The sequence below is a fragment of the Dendrobates tinctorius genome, unplaced genomic scaffold, assembly GCF_039654945.1.
Source record: "Dendrobates tinctorius isolate UK_male_01 unplaced genomic scaffold, ASM3965494v1 ptg000028l, whole genome shotgun sequence".
NCBI lineage: Eukaryota > Metazoa > Chordata > Amphibia > Anura > Dendrobatidae > Dendrobates > Dendrobates tinctorius.
The window spans coordinates 95,723,480-95,750,000 of NW_027361696.1; the positions used below are offsets into that span (position 1 = coordinate 95,723,480).

The window sequence follows — 26,521 nt, forward strand, 5'->3', positions numbered from 1 at the left end:
ATATGACCACCTCAGGATTGCTGGTGAGCTGCCAAACAGGCAGCTTCACCAGCGATCAGCACCAGCGACACGCAGGTAACAAGCGACGCACGTCGCTTAGTTACCCGCTGTGTATGTTAGAAGCCAGCGCGCTGGTGCAGGGAGCTGGTAACCAAGGTACACATCGGGTTTCTAAGCGCAGCGCCGCACTTAGAAACCCGATGTGTACCTTGGTTACCAGCTCCCTGCACCAGCGTGCTGGTAACCAAGGTACACATTGGGTTTCTAAGCCCTGCACTGTGCTTAGAAACCCGATGTTTACCTTGGTTACAAGCTCCAGCTCCCTGATCGCTGGTCTCCCGCCTGTCACTAGCAGCGATGCGTGATGGCCAGCGGGAGACCAGCGATTAAAAAAAAAAAAATGTCCAGGGCTTTCCAACAACGATCAGCGATACCAGCAGGGGGGCTGGTCGCTGCTGTGTCACACACAGCGATCTCGCTGGTGAGATCGCTGTTGCGTCACAAAACTTGTGACTCAGCAGCGATCTCGCTGTGTGTGAAGTACCTCTTAATCTATCTTCCAGGCGTTGACTAGCGCTTCGACTATACTAGCTAAACCTAACAAGAGAAGAAACAAACTAGAATTAACAACAATCTTCCCAATTTCCTTGCTCACTACCATCTATAAAATGATCTTCTGGATAATTGGAAGCAATCGGGAATCAAAAAAGTAAGAGACATGCATAATGGGCTGAATTTTATATCCTTTAACAAAGTCAAAGAAAAATTTAACCTAACCTCCCAAGACTTTAATGTTCTTTTTAATTTTAAAAGATAGCATTTGTAAATTTATAAGCAACAAAAATCCGAAGGCAGAAATTATTGCTATATTAGAAAATCCTAATAATTTTTATGGAGCACCAAAAATCTTTATAGTTATTTAAATAAAGAATACTTTCCATAAAAACTCATATGTTAAAGTGGGAATCAGAACTAAATATTTCTATTAACCTCGAACAATGGTAAAACGCTATCAAACTCATTCGCCCAACATTTCTTCACGAGACTTACTATAAAACCCTCGTTAGATGGTATTACACCCCTTCTCGCCTAGCTCATATTGACCAAAAGAACTCACCCTTATGTTGGAGGAATTGCGGACTACACTGTAATCTTCTCCATATTTTTTTGAGTTGCCCTAAAGTTAAAAGCCTGTGGAAATAGGTATCGATATACATTGACTCCCTTCTCAAGAGGCATTACCCGTTAACTACAAAGGCAACTCTTCTCTCTATTGACCTTGAAGAGTTCGACCCTTCGATAAGGTTTATTCTAATACATATTTTCCTGGTGGTTAGGAATTCCCTGGCATTGTACTGGAAGAGTGGATGTGCCAAAGTTTTCAGATATTTTGGAGAAAATCTCTTTGCACTACTCTTTGGAACTACGCTTTGCTATTAATAATAAATTAAAGAAACACGCAAAGAAATGGGACAAATGGAAATCAATTCCTGTTACAGCTTAAACCAAAGATATACTTTATTGTTCAAATAATAAAACGACACCTGCGCTACAGTACGGCTGATGGAATACTCCCACAGATCTGGTCAACACAACCCTTAACTATACTGGTCATTAAGTGCCTACAGGTTTTTGTTTTTTTTTATATAAACTTAAGTTAGATACAGTTCAGTTTACATCTGCATTAATTTCATATGCAAAGCTATGGAAATGTATATTTGGAGTTTTCTAGTTTTTATTGTCACCCCATTTCCCTTCCCTAATTTTACCCCCCTCCCCCTTTTCCTAAAACCTTACCTTTCCCTCCTCACTCCTCCCCATATTAAAACTTAAAAAAAAAAAAAAAATTCAATAAAAAAGTTAAATACAATGCCTTTGTGAAAGTACCATGTAGTGTTTAGTAACTGTTTTAAAACACTTTAAGATTTGATCCAGTTTTTAAGCTGGATTTTAAAGTATGCAGCAGACCTGCCTGTCACTTGTTTGCCATGTTAGCGTTTCTTCTTGTTCTGGTGTCATTTCCAAATTGTTTTGAGGTTTGCTTTGTTCTACAGAAGCCTCCTGCTGCATGGGTGTCTCTTGCACAGAATATACAATCCTTTCAGGATTCAAAAAGTCTTCAACCTGCTTTTTGTGCAGAATGGGTTTGTCTTGCTTTCTTTGGCTGGAAGGTGTATTAACTGTTTTCTGTACATCCGATATTGGTACGGATTGCTCGGTGCCAGGAACATATGGATCATTTTTTGTGGGGTCAATTGTAGGTGGAGAAGTGGTTGTTTCATCTTGTGAGTTTCTTCCCATGATATTTTTGGTTTGAACAGCTCTTCCTTTGAATTGTTCCTCTTGCTCATATTGGTTTCTGTTTTGAGAGATGCTTTTCTGTTTTAAAGGTGGCTCATCTACTGGAACAAGGAGAGATTTGGTTTTGAGATTGCCTCTAGTAGGGAACACTGAATAGTCTGATGTGTAGCAATTATTTTCCGTATTTCTTTGGCTGGAATGTGTATAAACTGTTTTTTGTACATCTGATGACATTAGCACGGATTGCTTTGAGCCAGGCAAATATGGATCATTTGTTTTTGGGGGGTCACTTGTAGGTGGAGAAATGGTTGCTTCATCTTGTGAGGTCTCAACATCTCTTCCATTGGCTAGTTCCTCTTGCTCATATTTGTTTCTGTTTTGAGAGATGCTTTTCTGTTTTGAAGGTGGCTCTACTACTGGAACAAGACCAGATTTGGTTTTGAGATTGCCTCTAGTAGGTAATGCTGGGTAGTCTGATAGGTAGCAATTATTTTCAGTATGGAAGGTGAAGCTAGGTTGTAAAGCGGGAACTGCTTCTTGCCCATGTTTTTCCATTACATTCATGGAGTGGTGTGGCTGTAAATGTTCACTCTCGGTGTTCTCTTCCTGAGGAACCAATGATTTATGTGGTTTTGTGTCTGGTATTAACGAGCTTGCATTAGGTAGTATTTGCTGCAAGTTTTCTGGACCATTAAATGTGTTGTTGTGAGATGATGTATTTTGCCCATTACAAGAATCAGGATTATTAGACAACTTTATTTCACTCCCTTTATGAGGGCCATGCATGTCTTGTTCCATCACAAGTGAAAAACCTGATGAGTGTAAAATAATTTGAGGTACACTGTAATTCTCAGATGTATTTTGTGAAAGGCCATTTTTGGTGGCTAGCCCAGACACCAAAATGTGATCATCACTGAAGGACAACGGTGCAGCCTCTTCCAGTTTATCATTCTGTGATTTTAAGGAATCTGCAGAATATTGGTTTGATGCAACTTCCCTTGGCAAGTCTCCTTTAGTAAGCAAAGAAACAGTACGTTGTAGAGCAGCATCTAAAAAATAAATAAAATAATTAATAAGCAGGACAAGTTGTCTAGATTCAGTGATTTCGTTAACCCATCCAATGTCGAGGCAGATATTATTGCAAATATAAACACTACTTTTAAAGTTTTGTTTGATAAACTCAACATAGAGGAGAATTTCAGCACTTCCTCATACTAAGATGTGGGACAAATGTAAAACTTGTCACGGACACCGAACTGTAGGTACAAAAACAAAACTATGGCCCAAAAGGAACACAGTGGGGAAAATTAAGTATTTGATACACTGCCGATTTTGAATGTTTTCCTACCTACAAAGAATGGAGATGTCTGTAATTTTTATCGTAGGTACATTTCAACTGCGATAGACAAAATCTAAACAGAAAATCCAGATAATCACATTGTATGATTTTTATATACTTATTTCATGCAATAAATTGCAAATTAATTTTTTGATACTATAGAAAAATAGAACTTTATATTTGCAACTGCAAATAAAGATGAGCGAATTGGTTTGGATTCAGTTGCTGAACCTAAACTTGTCAAATTTGTGCCATATTCAAGCTGAATGTGTGTGTTATGATCGGTTCCAAACAGGTTTGGAAATTTCTACTCCCATTGATACCAATGACATTGGGCTGTATTCAACGAATAATGCAAAATTAATATTCGGCTGCCGATCGTATTCGGAACCAAATCCGAACAAATTTGCTCATCTCTAATTGCAAACAATTACAAATATAAAGGTCAGATGTTTCCTGTAGTTCTTGACCAAGTCTGCACACACTGCAGCATGGATTTTGGTCCACACAGATCTTCCAAGTTTCAGGACTCTTGCTGGGCAAAATTGAGTATTGGCTACCTCCAAAGATTTTCTTTTGGGCTCAGGTCTGGAGACTGGCTAGACCACTCCAGGACCTTCAAATGCTTCTTACGGAGCCACTCATTTATGCTGGCTGTGCCTTTCTGGTCAGGTTAGCCAGTCATGCTGTAAGACCCATTCACGACCCATCTTCAATGGAAAGGAAGTTGCTGGTAGAGATGGGCAGACAGCTGAATATTCGGGTTCAGCCAAACCTGAACAGTGACACTGACTTCCTGGTGAAGTCTGTTCGGTGTCTGTGCCCGAACAGTAGGTATTCGGTACGGACGCCGAACTTTACTGTTCGGGTTCGACCATCTCTAGTTGTTGGCCAAAATCTTGCGATACATGACTCCATCCCTCCTCCCTTCAATACGGTGCAGACTCATGTTTTCCCCTTTGCAGAAAAGCACTCCCAAAGTATGAGGTTTCCCCAATCATGCTTCACGGTTGCGACTGTTCTTGGGGTTGTACACCTTCTTCCTCCAAACACGGCAAGTAGAGTTGACACCAAAAAGTTCTATTTTGTTCTCATCTCACCATATGACCTTCCCCCATGCCTCATCTGGATCATCCAGATGGTCATTGGTGAACATCAAATGGGCCTGGAAATGTGCTGGCGCAAGCAGGGGGATGTTGCATGCCCCTGCAGGATTTTAATCCATGACAGCGTAGTGTGTTATCAACGGTAATGTTTGAGACTGGTCACCAAGCTGCTTGCCTATTGTCCTGAAGCCCATCCCAGCCTTGTGCAGGACTACAATTTTGTCCCTTGTGTCCTTACACAGTTGTTTGGTCTTGGCCCAGTGGAGAATGATCCATTGTTTGTTGACAGGTGTCTTTTATACAGGTAACAACTTCAGATGCAAGTGCAATTAATACAGGTAATAAGTGCAGAGTAGGTTCTATTTTTCTATACTGTAGCATCAATACTTATTTCATGCAATAAAATGCAACTTATCTTAAAATCATACAATGTGATTTTTTTGGATTTTATTTTTACATTCTGTCTTTGACAGTTGAAGTGTACCTACAATCTGCAGTGTATCAAATACTTATTTTCCCCACTGGAAGTACAAAGGTGAGTTTAAGTCTCAATTTAGTCCAGATTAAAATTATCAATTTCAATACTGGATAGTGTGAATAAATCATAAGAGACGGCGGGGCGGAATCTCTGGCCGCACGTCCACGCAGGTGCGATATCCAGGCCATGAAGTGATGAGAGAGGACGGACAGTGCTAACTGCGTATGCCCAAGAAAATATATTACAGCGCAGGCGCCAGCATTTGAAATTGAACACAAGGGAGGCAGAACAAAGACATAAGGAGGAAACGAATGACGGATGCGAGGCGTCGGTGTCAAAGGGGGAAAGACCTGCCCCCCAGTCAAAATTCAGGTATGTCTGACCAATTTTATAAACCATTATTTCTGCGGTGGAAGGGACGCTACATAAAAGAGCCACCTTGACAGAATGCAGCATTAGTGCTGCACTGCACGAGGTGGCTCTTTTACTTAAAAAGCCGGGGGGGGGGGGGAAGGGGGGCGTGACAGGTTCCCTTAATTACTCAACATTCAGAATCATCAGGGAGGCATGCGATTGGCTTCAAATTTATTCTGCAGCAGGATAACAGTCTAAAACATACAGCCAATGTAACTAAGAATGATCTTCAAGATAAAAGAGGACAAGGAGTCCTGGAAGTGATAAGGCTCCAAAGGTCCCCGATTTCAACATCATCCAGTCTGTGTGAGATTATATGAAGAGCTAGAAGCATTTACACAAGCAACATCTGGCTACTTCTCCAGGATGTTTGGAACAACCTCCCTTCTTGGTTCCTTTAATACTGTGTACCTCATGCGGTTTTGAAGACAAGAGGTGGTCACACCAAATAGGGGTGCAATTTTAGATTTCTCTCCATTTGGTTTGCCTTTTAGTGATATAAAAAAATAAAGTGAACACTTCTATTTTGGAAATCATTCTTAATACTAACCAAAAACTCTACACAGTATTATGTAAAAAAACAGGGGATTTTTATGCCAAACTAAGAAATCTGTCTTACAGGGATGATTATTATAGGGCTGAAGTCTCCCGTATGAATGGAAAAATGGTTAAACTTGAGTTTTTGGATACTTGTGATACTCAGTGCATACAAGAGCTCTCTAGGCAAACTGTAGTAGTGGACACTTGCGCTCAACACTAATAATGTCTTAGTCCATATGACGACCTAATGTTATCACATTCTGTGTTGTACCTATGGGTTCCAAATGCTGACCCCTGGATAAAATCCTTGAGGGGTGTGGTTTCCAAAATGATGTCACTTGTGGGGGATTTTCACTGTTTAGGCACATCAGGGGCTCTCCAAACGGGACGTGGCGTTCACTCTTGATTCCAGCAAACTTTGCGTTCAAAAAGTCAAATGGCGCTCCTTCCCTGCCTTGTACCCAAACAGTGGTTTTCCAACACATATTGGATATCTGTGTGCTCAAGAGAAATTGCACAAATTTGGGGGGCCATTTTCTCTTGTTACACTTGCGAAGATAAAAAAAAAAAAAAAATTGGGTGTAAAGGTAATTTTTGTGTGAAAAGTCAAAAAGTTCATTTTTCTTCCTTCAACATTGCTTCAGTTTCTGTGAAGCTCCTGAAGGGTTAATAAACTTCCTGAATGAGGTTTTGAGCACTATGAGGGGGATCAGATATAGATATATATATATATATATATATATATATATCTATCTATATCTATATCTATATATTTTTCCCCCCCCTTTATTTCACTTCCTATACAGTCATATGTAAAAGTTTGGGCACCCCTATTAATGTTAACCTTTTTTCTTTATAACAATTTTGGTTTTTGCAACAGCTATTTCAGTTTCATATATCTAATAACTGATGGACTCAGTTATATTTCTGGATTCAAATGAGGTTTATTGTACTAACAGAAAATGTGCAATCTGCATTTTAACAAAATTTGACCGGTGCAAAAGTATGGGCACCTCAACATAAAAGTGACATTAATATTTCGTAGATCCTCCTTTTGCAAAAATAACAGCCTCTAGTCGCTTCCTGTAGCTATTAATGAGTTCCTGGATGAAGGTATTTGTGACCATTCCTATTTACAAAACAATTCCAGTTCAGTTAAGTTTGATGGTCGCCGAGCATGGACTGCCCGCTTCAAATCATCCCACATATGTTCAATGATATTCAGGTCTGGGGACTGGGATGGCCATTCCAGAACATTGTAATTGTTCCTCTGCATGAATGCCTGAGTAGATTTGGAGCGGTGTTTTGGATCATTGTCTTGCTGAAATATCCATCCCCTGCGTAACTTCAACTTCGTCACTGATTCTTGCACAGTATTGTCAAGAATCTGCTGATACTGAGTTGAATCCATGCGACCCTCAACATTAACAAGATTCCCGGTGCCGGCATTGGCCACACAGCCCCAAAGCATGATGGAACCTCCACCAAATTTTACTGTGGGTAGCAAGTGTTTTTCTTGGAATGCTGTGTTTTTTAGCCTCCAATGTGCATAACGCCTTTTTGTATGACCAAACAACTCAATCTTTGTTTCATCAGTCCACAGGACCTTCTTCCAAAATGTAACTGGCTTGTCCAAATGTGCTTTTGCATACCTCAGGCGACTGTTTGTGGCGTGCTTGCAGAAATGGCTTCTTTCGCATCACTCTCCCATACAGCTTCTCCTTGTGCAAAGTGCGCTGTATTGTTGACCGATGCACAGTGACACCATCTGCAGCAAGATGATGCTGCAGGTCTTTGGAGGTGGTCTGTGGATTGTCCTTGACTGTTCTCACCATTCTTCTTCTCTGCCTTTCTGATATTTTTCTTGGCCTGCCACTTCTGGGCTTAACAAGAACTGTATCTGTGTTCTTCCATTTCCTTACCATCTTCCTCACAGTGGAAACTGACAGGTTAAATCTCTGAGACAACTTTTTGTATCTTTCCCCTGAAAAGCTATGTTGAATAATCTTTGTTTTCAGATCATTTGAGAGTTGTTTTGAGGAGCCCATGATGCCACTCTTCATAGGAGAATCAAATAGGAGAACTACTTGCAAGTGGCCACTTTAAATACCTTTTCTCATGATTTGATACACCTGGCTATGAAGTTCAAAGCTCAATGAGGTTACAAAACCAATTTAGTGCTTCAGGAAGTCAGTAAAAAGTAGTTAGGAGTGTTCAAATCAAGAAAATGATAAGGGTGCCCATACTTTTGCACCGGTCAAATTTTGTTAAAATGCAGATTGCACATTTTCTGTTAGTACAATAAACCTCATTTGAATCCAGAAATATAACCGAGTCCATCAGTTATTAGATATATGAAACTGAAATAGCTGTTGCAAAAACCAAAATTGTTATAAAGAAAAAAGGTTAACATTAATAGGGGTGCCCAAACTTTAACATATGACTAACTTAAATGCCAATATCAATGACTTTAACAGGGCTCATCCTATTGACAGATTCCCTTTTCTAGAACTATAAAAATTTCAATAGAATATTTAAAAGTAAAATAGAATGTACAGGTAGAAACGAAAGTTGTTCTTTTGGCCACTTTCCAAATTAGAGCCCCTAACAATTCAGACTTCTAGAAAAAAAAATATTTATAAGCATTTTTATAGGTGTCTGTACATGATCAATGATTCATTTAAAATAGAGGCGGAGCTCAAAGCAGTTATCAAAATTGACCTCCAAAGCCATTTCATCCACTTTTTAAAACCGCTCTTCTCACCCTGATGGCAATTAATTTCCCTTAAAGAGGGAATCCTTCACAGGTTCTCACCACCTTTTTATAGCAAAATACATTCAATCAACTGCAATCCTATACAAGGACTACATAGGACATATGGGCCACATTTGGGGTATACACTTTTATAGGCTATGAACTTGAGACTTACCTTGCTGTCCATTGGCAGGTGTGATTGGATTCTTTTTTGCAGAACCTGGATACACAAGCATTTGTACCCCTATACCTTCGGTTTTCACAACATCGTTCATTTCCACCAAGAGATGTTTCAATGTAACTGAACCCCTGAATTTGAGGGGCTGTCGAAACTTTGTTAGATACAGTTTTTGTAGTTGGAAAATTGAAATGCCGCTGTCATGCTGAATCAGTAGCTGCTGAATGTTTTTTTTGATGACGGAGGTTGGCTGTATTGAGGGTCTATGTTCTGCTCTAGAAGACTGAGGTACACTGGTTGAATTAACCCCAGGGTTTACTTTGAATCTTACATTATTTGGAGGTAATTGTTGTCCGTGATTGAACTTGTTCATGTTGAGATTACTTTTGCAGGCAGATGCATAGGACACATCTGGTTTGATGCCAGGTTGGGCAACCATTGGCATATAGTTAATATAAAATGGGCTGCTTAACAATGAAGTACCTGGAGTTGGCAGCAAACCTGTTTTTTTATTTTGCATAGCTGAACTGGCATATGGGGAATGTGGCATTTTTGTGCTTGTTTTTGGTTTTAAAAATGTGGAATTTTGTGGTTTTATCTTGGAAAGATTTTCTGCAGGTACAGGCTTAGCGATCGGAGGTTTATGGTTCACAGGAAATCTATAGCTTTTTGCAGTCTTTCCATGTGGCGATGATCCAGGTTGGGGACTGTTTTTATGCTTAACTGCAGGACTGGGGGGTTTAGCAGATTGACAGTATCGAGATTTTAAAGTTTCTTTAGACTTTTTGTTTGTTGCTGGGTGAGTGGTCTTCACCTGCTGAGAAAGAAAAATATTTAAGTTTCTACATTCACAAAATAAGATTCCCAAAAATGGCATGAGAAATTGAGAGGGTTGTCTTACTGTGCACCTACACTCCCTGACAGAAGTTATGTCGCTTATCCATGTTATGTAAACAAAAGCTTATAACCGGACGTTAAATTTATCCATTGGTTGTGTAAATTACCGTATATACTCGCGTATAAACCGGAGATTTTCAGCCCATTTTTTGGGGCTCAAAGTCCCCCTCTCGGCTTATACGAGAGTTATAAACTGGGTGGTCAGTGGGGGAGGGTGGACAGGGTATCCGATCATACTCACCCCCTCCTGGCGCGGTCTCTGCAGCCCCACCCCCGCTTCTCCCAGGTCTCAGGCCCCTTCCTGCGGCGGTCACATGGTACCGCTCATTAAAGTCATGAATATTCCGCTGCAGGAAGGAGCCAGAGACCGGGAGAAGGGGCTGCACAGAGACCGCGCCAGGAGGGGGGTAAGTATATGCTATATTTACCAATCCCTGGTCCATTGCTACGCGCTGCTCTGCTGTCTTCCGTCCTCTGTCTGTGATGTTCAAGCAGAGGGCGCGATGACAGTCAGTGCGTGCCCTCTGCCTGAACGTCACTGACAGAGGGACCCGGCAGACACAGGGGAGTGCAGCGATGGACGGAGGATCGGCAAGTATCGCCAGTGCTGGGGTCACCGCTGGCTCAGGACCAGCGACGGAAAGGTAAGCATTTTTTTTCTTTTTTTTTTCTATTTGCAGTGGCAGCAGCATATGGGGGGGTATACTATGGAGCACCTTATGGGGGATTCTATGAAGCACCTTATGGGACAGCATATGGGGGGTATACTATGAAGCACCTTAGGCTATGTGCACACGCTGAGGTTTTTGCTGTGATTCCGCTGCGGTTTTGGCCCTGCGGAACCGCAGCAGTTCCGCAGACATGGTACAGTACCATGTAACCCTATGGGTTTTCAAAACCGCAGTGCTCACGCTGCGTTTTTTTTCCACACGGTTTATAAACCGCAGCATGTCAATTGTTTCTGCGGATTCCGCTACGGTTTCACACCTTTAACATAGTAGAGGTGTGAAACCGCTTGGCAAAACAGCAGGCCAAACCGCAGGTCACTTTACCTGCGGTTCCACGGGGAAAAATCCGCAGGTTATTCCGCAATGTGTGCACATAGCCTTAGGGGCAGCATATGGGGGATTATATGAAGAAACTTATAGGGCAGCATATGGGGGTGTATACTATGGAGCACATTATGGGGCAGCATATGGGGGAATTCTATGAAGCAACTTATGGGGCAGCATATGGGGGGGGTATACTATGGAGCACCTTATGGGGGCACAAACTATGGAGCAGCATATTAGGGCATAAACTATGGGGCAGCATAAGGGGCAACACATGGGAGCATATCTATGGAGCAGCATATGGGAGCATCTTATGGGGCCATAACCTTTATGGAGCAGCATATGGGGCATATTATTCTATGGAGCATCTTATGGAGCCATTATTAACCTTTGTGCAGCATTATATGGGGCGTATTTTGTATGGAGCATCCTATGGGGCCCATCATGAACTGTATGAAGCATTATATGGGGCTCCCGATTCATATGGATATTCAAAAACATTTAACCTACTGATGTCTCAATTAATTTTACTTTTATTGGTAGCCATTTTTATTTTTGAAACTTACCAGTAGCTGCTGCATTTTTCACCCTAGGCTTATAAGCGAGTCAACAACTTATCCCAGTTTTTTGTGCCAAATTTAGGGGGGGGGGGGGGGGGGGGGGGGGGTCAGCTTATACATGAATATATACGGTATTCTTTTGAAAGCTGAAACCCTCCTAAATGTGGTTTCGGTTAAGAAAATAAATTGGCATCAATGCAGAAATATCGATCATTTAATGGACAGATTTGGGCAAGACAAAAGTTGTGTCGCCTGGTCATATAATGCACCCAATCCTAGTTTACATCCTCACCTGTGCTCAGTAAATGATCGGTTAATCAGTGGGTGTGTATAAAAAGAAACCCCAGCACCCCAGACCTTCACTTGAGCTGCAACTTGAGCTCTGACAACATGCCAAAAATCCACCCTGCAACCAAAGCCTAGATTATCAAGAGGCTGAAGACCAGATCCACTGCAGAGGTGGCTGGCACCTTTAATGTGTCTCAGCGTCAAGTACAAAGAATTAAAAAAAAGATTCGAAGAGACTGGAGAGGTGTTTGACAAGCCCAGGTCCAGCAGACCCCACAAGACAGGAAGAATGTTTGTTGATTAGAAAATCCAAAGCAAGCCCCTCTTCCACTGCAGCAGAGCTCCAACTGGCCTGGTCACCTCATGTCCCTGTGTCAACTAAACAGTTTATAGGATTCTGTCTCAAAATGGCCTTCATGGTTGAATCAGTGCCCAAGAAGCCAGCACTAAACAAAAGGCAAATAAAAACCGTGTGGCATTTGCAAAGTCCCACAGCCTGCTAAACAGATGGACGCTGGAGAAATGGCAGAAGGTGGATTTCTCTGATGAATTTTCAGTAGAATTACACCACAGCCACCGCAAATACTGCAGGAGACCTACTGGAGCCTGTATGGATCCAAAATACACCCAGAAAACAGGGAATTTTGGTGGTGGAAAGATCATGGTTTGGGGTTACATTCAGTATGGGAGTGTGCAAAACATTTGCAAGGTGGAAGGCAATATCAATAGCCTAAAATATCAAGAAATATTAGCTACCTCTTATATTCCAAATCATAAAAGGGGTCAAATTCTGCAGCAGGATGGTGCTTCATCTCATCCATCCATCTCTACAACAAAGTTCCTCCAGGCAAAAAAGATCAAGGTGCTCAAGGACTGGCCAGCCCAGTCACCAGACATGATCATCATTGAGCATGTTTGGGGTAGGTTTAAAGAGGAAGATTGGAAGACAAAACCAAAGAATCTAGATGAACTCTGGGAGGCAAGTAAGACTGCATTCTTTGCTATCCCTGATGACTTCATTAATAAATTGTAAGAATCATTGTTGAACCGCATGGATGCAGTCCTTCAAGCTCATGGAAGTCACACAAAATATTAAATATGACTCTAATAGCACCACAACTTCATTCACCAATGTTATGCAACATATATTTGTATTTGAAGTTATTTGTTTGAATATCACATTACTTTGTGGCCGACAAAACTTTGTCTTCCCAAAATCTGACCACTGTGCCCATTAAATGATCAATATTTCTGCATTAATGACAATTTATTTTCTTAACCTAAACCACATTTCGGAGGGTTTCAGCTTTCAAAAGAATAATTTATACAACCAATGGAAGAATTTAACATCACGTTAAAAGCTTTTATTTACATAACATGGATAAGCGACATAACTTATGTCAGGGAGTGCATTGACCCTTCTGACTGAGCTGCTGGCCACAGAGCCCGCATGTTTCATATAACAGAAGGTAAAACTGCAGAATGACTTTAATCCAGTATCAATCACTATAAGGAAAAGATCTAATAATTCCATTGCACCGCACAATGACTCCTTTCCTCCACTGTATCACTAGAAGTACACATAGAAGAAAAGTGTTTTTAAAGGCACCAGAATAACATTTAAAAAACTTACTATGATGTTTTATCTGAGAGCTGCGTTTTGGCTCCATTGGTTTGAATAATGTCCTTTGAGACACAATGGCTACCTTTTTTATGCCAGCACAGTATAGAAAAGTAACTTGTTTTTTTCCCCAGGTACCTTAAAATACTTGGACAGACTGTTTTCAATAGTCACCAGCAAACTAGTTTTCAAATTAAGTTTTTTTGCAATATCATACAGGTTTGCAATACATATTCAGTGCAAGGCCGGGGTCATACTTGCGAGTGCAGCGCGAGTCTCTTGCATCAATACTCGGCACTGCCACCGGCACTCGGGACCGGAGCGTGTGGCTGCAAGTCTTTCTACGCAGCTGAATGCTCTGGTCCGAACTGCCGGTGGCAGTACCGGGTATTGATGCACGAGTTTCTCGCATTGCACTCGCAAGTGTGACCCTGGCCTAAGTAGTAAGTTTCTCCTAGTAGAGAAGGCCAAGTTGACTTGAGGAGACTTATAAAAGGGATCCCAAGTCATGTGGCAAGGCCCTTTTAAAAGGAATGTTACTTCTAGGGTTGATTGAATAGCTTCGGATAAGAGCTTATCTGAATAGCTATAGCGCTTACCGAATAGGTGCCTCGGTAACCTGGAGCACTCCCAGTAATCAGCTGTCCGGCGCTGCAGCTGCTTGTGTTGCGCTGTGTGACAGTCACAACACATGCATAGCCCAAACAAACAGGAACAGTCACACAGCCACGACACATGCAGCTGCGGCACCGGACAGCTGAATATCAGGAGCGATCCGAGTTTCTGATGCAGCTATTTGGGAGGCGCTATAGCTATTCGGATAAGCACTTATCCAAACCTATTCGATCAACCCTAGTTACTTCCAATAGATGGCACTAGACTATCTTCAGAGACACAGAGGGTATTTTCACATGTAATTAATAGTAAACCTCAATGTGCACTATGGGGGTTACTGTGGTCATGTTAAATTGATTGCTTTACCATTGCTGTATTAAAAGGAATCTGTCAACAGGTTTGTGCCATGTAATCTGACAACAGCATGACGTAGGGGCTGATAACTTGATTCTATCAAGTAGTTTACTGGGTGCAGAAGTTGTGATAAAATCACTGTTTTCTCTGCAGCAAACCTAGCAGTTCTCTGAATGCTGGACTCTGTATAACTCCGCCCACACCACCGAATGGCAGCTTTCTGTATGCACTGTGTATAGGCATAAAACTGCCAGTGGTGGGTAGGTGGATACACTTGAGCAGTTGACTACAAGGCACGACGCACCTACTTCTGTAGTGATTTTCTCCTGTTCATAATACTGATTATTTGAAGAAAAAAAAAAAAAAAAAATGCAGCTCCTTAAACACCACATCTCTGGAATCTTGGTTACAGCCCCTAAATCATGTTGCCCTTAGATTTCATAATAAAAACCTACTAACAGATTCCATATAAAATGGGAAACTACTGATCAGGACCTTCAGTGTTCGCTCCCTGTAGAGGAGATCAATGACAGCTTGATCTTATGGTAGCAAATAGATTTCTACTGGCTGTTGATTAACAAAACCAGAAGGGGGAGAAGAATGAGAATTTGTACAAAACAAACCTTTTCAAAAATGCCTTCATTTTTACTCCTATAATTGTTTTCTTTGCCAAAGATATTTAGCAGTGCACTTTAATGCCTTGTTTCAGATATAGTATGTTATCCCTATCTGTAAGCAGCCCCATGTCAGCCATCCATGCACCCAATTCTTGTTTCTGTGGTCTAGTGCTTACCTTTCCTGCTTTCTGCTGCAGAAGTGGTGTAGGTTTTGCTTGATCAGTTTTCTTAACAGGACCTATCAACATGATTGAATTAATTATTTGTGGGTTTAATTTTCGAACACCATATTTCATAGTGTTATGTAATAAGGGAAGGCAATTGTCAAAGATCTGCAGTGCAATTTGTTGTATGACCAAATCATTGTTGCAGATGCTCAATAGTATGTATGAACTAAGACATTTTATTTGAGCACTAACAACCTTTTCCAGTTTGCATGGCTGTGTTGTGGTGTTGGGCTCTTTATAACATATCGACATCCTTGGAGTACCGTACCTAAATGAATGGTACAATGCCCTTTTGAAATGCACAAAATGCAGACAAATCTCATCTATAATAATAAATGCCCTAAGCAGCTTCCGGTTGTAACAACTTCCGTCCAGTTGTAACCGGTGACGTCACCGCACACCTCTTTCCATGTTAACCCTCAACACACCACTCCTCAACACACACACTCCTCTCACCATCTCCACTCACGTCCACTCACTCTTTCACTCCATATACGACCCTCTCTCTCATTCCGTCATCCCGTCATCGTGGATCCAGATGTCCTCCACGCCGGCGACACGTTCTTGCGGCGACGCCATTTTGGATCGGCGAAATCCCGCGATAGTCAAGATGGCGTCGCCGCAAGAACATGTCGCCGGCGTGGAGGACGTCGGGATCCAAAATGTCGTCGCGAAATCTCGCGAGATTTCGCCGACGCCATTTTGGATCCCGACGGCATCCACGCCGGCGACATGTTCCTGCAGCGACGCTATTTTGGATCGGCGAAATCCCGCGATACTCAAAATGGCGTCGCCGCAAGAACATGTCGCCGGCGAGGATGACGTCGGGATCCAAAATGGTGCCGGCGGAAGAAGATGTCGGGGATCGTGGAGCAGCGGCGATGACGGCGTGAGTATGAGAGACGGAGTGCTGGGCGCACTTTTCACCGGTGCAGCGTCTGCGCATTTCACCGGTGTTCGTGCAGCGACGCTATTTTGGATCGGCGAAATCCCACGATACTCAAGATGGCGTCGCCACAAGAACAGGTCGCTGGCGAGGACGACGTCGGGATCCAAAATGGCGTCGGCGAAAACTCACGCGATTTCGCTGACGCCATTTTGGATCCCGACGTCCAAGCCGGCGACGCCATCTTGAGTATCGCGGGATTTCACGATACTCAAGATGGCGTCGCCGCAAGTACATGTCGCCGGTGTGGACAACGTCTGGATCCAGGATGGCGCCGGCGGAAGAAGATGTCAGGGATCGTGGAGCAGCGACGATGACTGCGTGAGTATGAGAGACGGAGTGAGAGAAGGGGTCGTATGTGGAGTGAAAGAGTGAGTGGAGATGGTGAACGGTGAGAGCAGTGTGTGTGTGTTGAGGGTTAACATGGCAAGAGGTGTGAAGATATCACATCCTCCCGATGCGATAGCATCGGGCCATAATCTAGTACCATCGTAAGAACCAATGCGTTGGCTATAGATGACCTAAAAATAATGCTAGAAACATGGTACAAAAATCCAGGAAGAAGCAAGAATATATCACACGCAGTAGTATCCAAGACTAAAACGGCATAAATATTAGGTTAAGGCGAAGGTTTTCTAAACACACCACCCTATTTGCACTAGTCCCAAACCGTGCAGTTATGCGGAAAAGGAGAGTAAGTAAAGATGTGAAATCTCATGTATTGTCAACAGTGGTGCAATTTGATGTTTGTGGACCCCACTGCAAAATCTCCAAAGAGGCTCCTAACTATTACATGCCTTTTAAAAAGGACTTTTAACCCGTTTTAGCATATTAATCTGAAATGGTGGCTGCAGAGCTAAACAGTTTATTTTTTAATTCCTTTTCTCCATTGTGCAGACATTAGCTTGTCAAGTTTAGGTGGTAATTTATTTGAAGCCCAAGGGGGCATTACTAGAAATTTGTCTCTGGGGGTTTGTACTTCTTTACATAAGTAGTCGGCATCATGTAGGGGAGAAAAGGGTAAACCCTCCTCACCTCACTGGCCTCTAAAGCTACTGTGTAGAGATACATAACACAGATCTGCAGTATCATTACCAACACATCCAGGTATCCTCTCATGGCAGTCAGGGTGGGGGAGGGATCACAGCAGTGTGAGTAGAGATCTTTGATGGATAAAACACTATTTACTGGTCTATAAGGACAAAAAGGACCTTTTTGTGCCCCTTTGGGCTCCAGGCCCTGCATACTCCCTGCCCTCACTATAGTTACACCTCTGATTGTGGTATCCACTGTTTTGCAAAACAAAAATTTAAAGTCGACATGTAATGATAATATCCAAAGACAGAATAAAAGGAATTGGCACTCACCGTCCTTAAAATCCAAACTTTATTGTAGCATAAAAATCTTCAGCAGGGGAGCAATGTGACCAAGGAATGGACGACGGCTGATTCGAGCAGCCTCGCTTCCACGGGTCCTAATGGAAGCGCGGCAGCGCCGAAACTGCAGTCGTCCGTTCCTTGTTCACACTGCTCCCCTGCTGAAGATTTTTATGCTACAATAAAGGACGGTGAGTGCCATCCCTTTTCTTCTGGCTTTGGATATTGCATACTTTTTTTCTGGATTGAGCACATATCCCTCCCTGTTTGAGACAAATAGCATCAATTTGCATGTGCGGGAATCTTGATCTGAACAGGTACCTGGTGGCTGCAGTAGTGTGGATGCACTTTGCTCTTTGTTGGCTCATATAATGGTAATGCCTACCTGGGGATGATCCAGATGAAGGCAAAAGTACAGTTGGTCGTCCTGAGACCTGCTCTTTTTCTTGAGGTAATATGTTCACATTGGAGACCACTACATGATGTCTTGAGGGTGATTTGCATCTTATCATTGGTTGTTTATTTATAGTCTTTACCTCAACCAAATCGTTCATGTCATTTAATAAATCCCTCATTGAGGTGTAGCCATAATTTGACAATTTAAGATAATAGCCATGAACCTGACGAAAAAGTCCGCCAAATTCTTCAAAAGAAACTCCTTCTGTTTTGCCATGTACAACAACGAAAATCTCTGACTTCAGAATCTCATCCATGTCTCAGTTTAGGAATTGCTGTAAAGAAAAGGCAAATGTTTTTTATAAAAAACTAAAAAAAACAAAAAAAAAAAAAAAAAAAGCACAGTTGTCAGCTAAAAAACACCTTTTACCTGCAGACATACACATGTGGTCAAAATTGTTGGTACCCCTCGTTTAATGACAGAAAAACCCACATTGGTCACAGAAATAACTTGAATCTGACAAAAAAAAAAAAAAAAAAAAACCACGATGAAAATAAATTACTTTTGTCAGATTCAACTTACCGGTATTTGTGACCACTGTGAGTTTTTCTGTCATTAAGGAGAGATACCAGCAAATTTTATCATGTATGTAGTGATAATCTGTGGGCAAATAACATTTTAAACATATTTATCAGTCTAACTGGAAGTGAAGCTGCAGGGAGAAAATTAAGTTGTATTCTCCTTGTGGCTGCTCACTTTCAGTCATCGGGATGGTTCAGGAGGTGTCCCCACCATGCCTAGACTGACAGCCTGAGCTGCACACATGCACTGCAGTCTAGGTGAAGACAGCAATTACAGTGCGATCACTATGTAGCAACGTGATTATAGCCTCTCTCTGCACCGCAACAATGACAGAAAATAAGCAGCTGCAGGGAAAATATAACTTCACTTTCTCCCTGCAACTACTCTTCCAGTTAGATGGCTGAACATGTTGGAAACATTATTAACTTGCAGATTGCCTGCAGACAAAGGTAATTTTGTTTCTTAGCTGACCGGTTCCGTTTAAGGATCCAGGATACACAGAACTGTAATTATTTGTGGCTTTATCTATGCGTTTTGAAATGGACTCGCTTCTTCAGGATATAACCACATTCTGGACCATCTTGTTTTTCAGGATATGCACATTTTTTCAGAAGTAGCTACAGAGAGAAAACAGAACCCATTTGACAATTTTATGTCATATTGAAAAAAAAAAAAAAAACAGCTGGGAGCTGGTATTCTCAGGGTGGTAAGGGGCCATGAATATTGCCCCCCCCCCCCCCCCAAGCCTAAAAATAGCAGCCCAGAAAAGGCACATCTATTAGATGCACCAATTCTGGCACCTTGTCTGGCTCTTCCCACTTGCCCTGTATCGGTGGCATATGGGGTTAATATTTGTGGGGATAATGTCACCTTTGTATTGTCAGGTGACATCAAGGCCACGGATTAGTAATGGAGAGGAGTCCGAGAAGCTTTTTTTTTATTTTTTTTTTATTATTTATTTACAGACCAGGAGCCGCTGATGAATACTTTTATCCGCCGCTCCTGCTCTCACTGTTAAGGCCCCGTCTCACTAAGCGATCTCAGTAGCGAGATCGCTGCTGAGTCACAACTTTTGTGACGTAACAGCGATCTCACCAGCGAGATCGCTGTGTGTGACAGCGATCAGCGAGCGGCCCCCCTGCCGGTATCGCTGGAAGAAATCTCTGGACATTTCTTTGGTCGCTGGTCTCCCGCTGGCCAGCATGCATCGCTGTGTGTGACAGTGGGAGACCAGCGATCAGGTGTAAAAAATAAAAAATATAGTTATTCTCACCTTCCGACGTCCCGTTCAGTCATCCTGCCTCTCTCTACGCTCCGGTCCCAGTGATCCTTTGCACGAATGACCGCGAGACTTTGTTATCCCGCGAGACTGACATCTCGCGGTCATTCGTGCAAAGGATCACTGGGACCGGAGCATGGAGAGAGGCAGGATGGCTGAACAGGACATCGGAAGGTGAGAATAATAATGTTTTTTATTTTGATTCTATTTTTTTTACAGGATGGCCAGCGATGCCGGGCGCTCGGCATCGCTGTGCTGATCGCTGGTGAAGCTGTCTGTGTGACAGCTCACTAGCGATCACATAGTGACTTACTAGCGATCCTGACACCTTGATATCGGTGTCGGGATCGCTAGTAAGTCGCTTAGTGTGACGGGGCCTTTATTAGCGGCTGCAGGTGTCCGATGATGGGATCAGTAGTCCCATCAGCTGACAGTGACCAGAGGTAAACTTTAGGGTGAGTGCACACAGTGCAGATTCAGCTGCGGATTTTAAAAATGACCTGCGGATTTGCCCCTGCGTTTTGACACCTGGACAATGGAACAGGTGTCAAACCACAGCAGAATCCGAAGAACTGACATGCTGTAGATTTAAAACCGCAGCAAATCCACAACATGTGTACTGCAGTTTTAAAAAAGCCATTGGATATCATTGTACTGTACTCTGCTTGCGGATCTGCAATGGATCCGCAGAGGCAAATCCGCTGCAGATCCGCAGCAAAACCCGCACCGTGTGCACACACACTTATAACTCTGATCACAGCTGAGCGTTCACATTGTTTTCTAACAGCGTGGGAACAGCGGCTCTCTGACCGGCAGGGATGATTTCACCGCCAATCAGAAGCAGTGTTTGTCGCACTGTCATGCACATGACAGCGTGACAAACACCCAGTGTTCGAGCAGCTGAACCCAAACAGTAAACTGGACTTCCTGGTGAAGTCCATGTTCGGTGTCCGTGCCCCAACAGGGGTTCGATACGGACGCCACAAACGTCACTGTTCGGGTTTGCTCACTTGTAGTCTGAACCAACACCAGCACCTTAATCGGCACTGCATTCCATAAAGGGGTAGGTAAACACCTGATTCCCCATTTGTCCCAAAAACCTTTTGAAATTCTCCTGTGTTCTATGTAAATCCTGCCGACCTAATAGGCATCCTTGCCAAGCCGTCGTTCCCCCCTTCCAAATGGTGATCAGTCATCCTGCTATGATCGACGTGGATGATGCCTCCTGCGTCATCCATACAGCCGGGTTAAATCTCACACCTGTGCGGTTACCAGGTGGCAATTTTAAGGTAGTATGAATTGATTTGCACCAACTCTTAGTCCTTGGCTCGGTCTCTTGCTTAAGAATAGGTTGGCTGCAAACTCATTTTCATGACTGTTCAGAGATTATATATATACACACACCGTGTATACGCTGAGATTTTCAGCCCATTTTTTGGGACTGAAATCCCCCTCTCTGCTTATACACGAGTCATATACCTGGGGGTCGGAGGGGGAGCGGGGGTGTCAGAGATCATACTTACCCCCCGGAGTGGTCTCTGCAGCCCCCTCACTTCAAGGTCTCCCTTCCTGCCTTCGGCGGTCACGTGGTACCGCTCATTATACTCATGATTATGCGCATATTCATGAGTGTAATGAGCGGTATCACGTGACCACTGAAGGCAGGAAGGGAGACTGGAGAAGCGGGGCTGCAGAGACCGCACCAGGAGGGGTAAATACAGTGATATTCACCTGTCCAGGGTCCATCGCTACTCACCGCTGTCTGCTCTGCTGAGTCCTGTCAGTAACGTTTAGGCAGCAGGGGGCATGGTGACGTGGCAAGTGCGCTGTGTGCCCTCTGCTGGCTGAACAGTCACTGACATAGAAAGCGGCAGACATCGGTGAATATCTCAGGTGCCGGGTCCTGAGCAGGAGAAGAGAGTATGGCTTTTTACCTTTTTGGCAGCAGCATATGGGGGCATAATCTATGGAGCATTTTATGGGGCCATAACCTATGTGCAGCATTATATGGGGCCCATCATGAACTGTATGGAGCATTATATGGGGTTCCTGATTCAATATGGATATTCAAAAACATTTAACCTACTGATGTCTCAATTAATCTTACTTTTATTGGTATCTATTTTTACTTTTGAAATTTACCAATAGCTGCTGCATTTACCAACCCTAGGCTTATACTCGAGTCAATAAGTTTTCCCAGTTTTTTGTTGCAAAATAAGGGGGGGGGTCGGCTTATATTCGCCTATATACGGCAATAGTATTCCCCCACATATGGCGTATCCGCATACTCAGTAGCAAATGTACAACAAATTTTAGTATTCATTTTCTCCTGTTACATTTGTGAAAAAAAAAAAAAAAAGATATTTTATATATATATATATATATATATATATTTTTTTTTGTTCACTGCTCTATTTTATAAACTTCTGTGACGCACCTGGGCATTCAAGGTGCTCATGACACATCTAGATAAGTTCCTTGAGGAGTCTAGTTTTGAAAATGGGGGTCACTTGTGGGGGGTTTCTACTGTTTAAGAACATCAGGGGTTCTCCAAAGCGACATGGTGTCCCCTCTCGATTTCAGATGGCTTTGTTTAAAAAGTGCTCTTTCCCTTCCGTGCCCTGCAGCCAAATAGAAGTATTCCCCTCATGTGTGGTATCGGCATACTCGGTAGAAAATGTAAAAACACATTTTATAGGGTCCATTTTCTCCTGTTACCCTTATGATAGTAAGAAATTTGGAGCTGAAGTAAAATTTGGAAGATTTTAAGGTTAATTTTTTCCTTCCACTTTCTTTTAGTACCTGTGAATCATTGGAAGTTTTAAATAAACTTCTTGAATGTGGTTTTGAGGGGTGCAGCTTCTAGAATGGTGTAACATTTGGGTATTTTCCCCCCCAAAAGTCACTGCAAATCTCATGTGATCCCTAAAAGTGTTTTGTAATTTTATTTTGGAAAAATGAAAAATTGCTGATCAACTTTTAACCCTTGTAACTTGCTAACAAAAAAAATGTTTAAGAAAAAATGATACAGATGTGAAGTAGACTGAGGGAAATGTTATGTATTAACCATTTTGTGTGACATGACTGATTTAAGGGCATAAAAATGAAAAGTTTGGAAATTGCAAAATTTTATATATTTTCGGCAAATTTCCGATATTTTCACAAATAAACGCAAGTCATATTGAACAATTTTACCACTAACATGACGTAGAAGGTCACCGAAACGTCTCAGAATCAGTGGAATCCGTTGAAGCGTTCCAGAGTTATAGCCACATAAAATGACAGATTTAAAAAAATGTAGCCTCGTCATGAAGGTCAAAACTGGCTCGGTCACCAAGGGGTTAAACAGACAGATTTAGTACCACGCTAAGAAATGTAGAAAAAAAAAAAATCTTGCAAAGTTGCATTCATTTCCTAGAAAACTAGTGAAAACTATACCCACATTGAGTACCGTGAATCTAAATAATTATGTAGACTAAAGTAAAAATACCACAAAAGCCGTAATTAATGTGGAGCAATAATAAAGTCTAAAAATCCAAACCTGTATTTTAGTTTTTTTTTTACTTTCAATAACCGATGTAAATAGAATTGTGAATCACATCGAAAGTGTCTGATTTCCCAGAGATATTTTAGATGCTAAGGAAAGGAGACAGGCACAAAGGTGATAATTCATCCTCTAAAATGTAAGCTACTTACGCCTTGTATGTTGCACATGCTGCCCCTCCAGACAAGGACAGAGGGTCTTCATAGAGCAGAGACTCTACAGGGTTCTGACGATTCTCAGCACTTCCCTTTCTCTACCATGAGTTTCGTTTCAGCAGCATTACACAGGATCACATGCCACACACCGCCAATCTGACTGCTTGCTCAGACACTGCCTGAGGCCGGCAGCGCTACCTCTATGCACACAGTCCCTCTAACAGCTGTCAGATCACATTGCAGAATAAGGACTAAATGCCATCACTAAATGTTGGCCAACACATCTACCATTCAAAACATTGTGAATGAAGGGATTTCTTAGATTTGTTACAGATGGAGACTTGCTACATTAATTATTGTAAATATTTCCATGTAATAAATCTGAAATATGCAGTAGGCGTGGGCGGACCTGCTCCCACAGGTCTGGAGTCTCCTGAGCTTATGTAATTGATACTGTACTGTGATCCGAAACTTCATCCTCCCTTAGGCTGTGTGCACACGATGCGGATATATAGCGGATCCGCAGAGGATATTTCCACGCAGAATCATTGCATATCCGCATTGTGATGTACAGTAGCCTTAAATTCAATAAAAAAAACGCTGTGCAGACGCTGCAGATTTTTCCGCGCGGTTTTCCTGCAGTACAAAATCCGCAGCATGTCACTTTTGTGCGGTTTTCCACCTCCCCTGTCTCCAAATCCGCAGTGGAAAACCGCACAAAAACTGCATTAAAAAAAAATGGAAGAAATCCGCAGTGGAAAACCGCACAAAAACCGCATTAAAAATGGAAGAAATCCGCAGGTAATTTGACCTGCGGATTTCTTCCATTCTACGCAGAAAAATCCGCAGGGCAAAAAAGTCCGTCTGCACTCAGCCTTATCCTTCTGCAGTCGCCAAATATCCCTGCACTGAGATGTGGAGTGTTGGCGCACAAGCACACAATGGGATTAGGCACACAGATCAGCAGACTGTCACAGATGATTGGCTTAGATACATGGCCTAATGCACTCCAAGTACCTAAGCTAATCACGTCTTGCTTAAATACACTGTTCAGCAGAGTGTATCATGCATGATGGGCTTAAATACATGGCTAAGTGAACTGTATCACATGATTGGCTTAGATACAATGCTGCATCACATGATAGCAAAGCCATCTATCTAATCCTCAGTCACTGAAAAGCCTAATTCAGATGCCTCACTCAAGCGCCGGTTGGCAGAATGACATTGTACTAATACTCCCAGGCCACTACGAGGCTGAAGTTGGTTTCTTATTTATAGAATCATAGAATGTTCAAGTTGGAAGGGACCTCCTGGGTCATCTGGTCCAACCCCCTGCTCAAAGCAGGACTCACTAAATCAACCCAGACAGATATCCGTCCAGCCTCTGCTTGAAGACTTCTATTGAAGGAGAATTCACCACTTCTCGTGGCAGCCTGTTCCACTCATTGATACCCTGTCAAAATGTTTTTTCTAACATCTAATCTGTGTCTCCTCCTCCATTCAGTTTCTTATTCAGAGCTGAAGTTGGTTTCTTATTCGTCAGTTTTTTTATTCAGCAAATTCTCTTTTCTGTTTTTTTTTTTTTTATAGGTTTAACAAAAAATAACCTTCACAATAATAACATACAATGCAGCAAAGTGCCCTGATGAGAGTACACTTAAACAGCTACAAAAATTATAAAACTGGCACAAAAACAGGCATCAAAGTGCGCACCAAATGGCATTAATCAAAAGGTTAAAGGACTTTGGGCCACTGATATCACAGTGCAGACATATAGAACAGGGAACCCCACATCAAACCCAGATCTCTCCACACTGGCCCAAATGTGTTCTGAGCATTCGAACTGGCATCAAAGTAACTGGTGTTTTTAAAAGGTTAAATTACATTGAGACATTGATCTCACACTAAGAACACAGATAGTGATGCCCTGCATCAAATCCAGGTCCCTCCAGCCTGGCCCAAGTGGGTTCTGGGCATCAGAATTGGCATCAAAGTGGGCAAAAAGCCCATTTTCACAGATTTGAATGAGTGATGTTTTTAAGGGGTTAAATTACTTTGGACCACTGATCTCACACTAAGAATACATACATTACTAACCTGGGGGTTTGATGTCACCTGACAATACAAAGGTAATATCAACCCCCCAACTATCACCCCACTTGCCACCGCTATAGGGCAAGTGGGAAGAGCTGGGCAAAACGCCAGAATTGGCACATCTAATAGATGTTCCTTTTCTGTGCAGCTGCAGGCTGCTATTTTTATGCTGGGGGGGGGGGGGGGGGGGCGCGCGTGCGCGCAATATCCATAGCCCCTTACCAGCCCCCCAGCTTTCTGCTTTAGCAAGGTTGGTTGTCAAAAATGGTAGGGACCCATGATGTTTTTTTACATTTATTTAAAAAAAAAAAACAAAAAAAAACAAAAAACATGGGGCCCCTCTATTCTTGATAACTAGCCTTGTTGAAGCTGACACCTGAGGGTTGCCTCAGATCACAGCTGAGCACTCGCGCTGTCTTCCGACAGCGTGGGAACCGCGGCTCTCTGACCGGCGGGAATGATTTCACCGCCGATCAGAATCGGTGTTTGCTGCGCTGGTGAAGTCCATGTTTGGTGTCCGTGCCCAAACAGTAGGCATTCGGTACGGACGCCAAACTTTACTGTTCGAGTTCGCCCATCTCTACTCCAGAGATGCAGTAGGGAGATGGGAGAAAGTTCCCCAAAGTCAACCATCACTGCAGCCCTCCACCAGTGGGGCCTTTATGGCAGAGTGGCCTCACGGAAGCCTCTCCTCAGCGCAAGACATTTGAAAGCCTACATAGAGTTTGGTAAAAAAACATATGAAGGACTCCCAGACTATGAGAAATAAGATTCTCTGGTCTGTTGAGACGAAGATAGACCTTCTT

General features: G+C 42.6%; 1 protein-coding gene across 3 annotated transcripts in view; it reads right to left on the reverse strand.

The window, feature by feature from the left end:
- Nucleotides 1–1,493: 1,493 nt before the first annotated feature.
- Nucleotides 1,494–26,521, reverse strand: part of LOC141085645 (uncharacterized) — a 43,393-nt gene continuing 18,365 nt past the window's right edge. Inside the window, exons 1-5 of one of the 3 annotated variants that reach the window (XM_073571186.1) lie at nucleotides 23,619–23,704; nucleotides 18,050–18,395; nucleotides 15,292–15,353; nucleotides 9,109–9,928; nucleotides 1,494–3,350 (exon numbers count right to left, since the gene is read on the reverse strand). In XM_073571186.1, the coding sequence (XP_073427287.1) occupies nucleotides 1,951–3,350; nucleotides 9,109–9,928; nucleotides 15,292–15,353; nucleotides 18,050–18,377 (2,610 nt within the window). In that variant the 5' untranslated portion in view covers nucleotides 18,378–18,395; nucleotides 23,619–23,704 and the 3' untranslated portion in view covers nucleotides 1,494–1,950. Of the gene's footprint in view, nucleotides 3,351–9,108; nucleotides 9,929–15,291; nucleotides 15,354–18,049; nucleotides 18,396–23,618; nucleotides 23,705–26,521 lie in introns of those variants that run through there. The other 2 variants (XM_073571187.1, XM_073571185.1) reach the window with 2 other exon arrangements.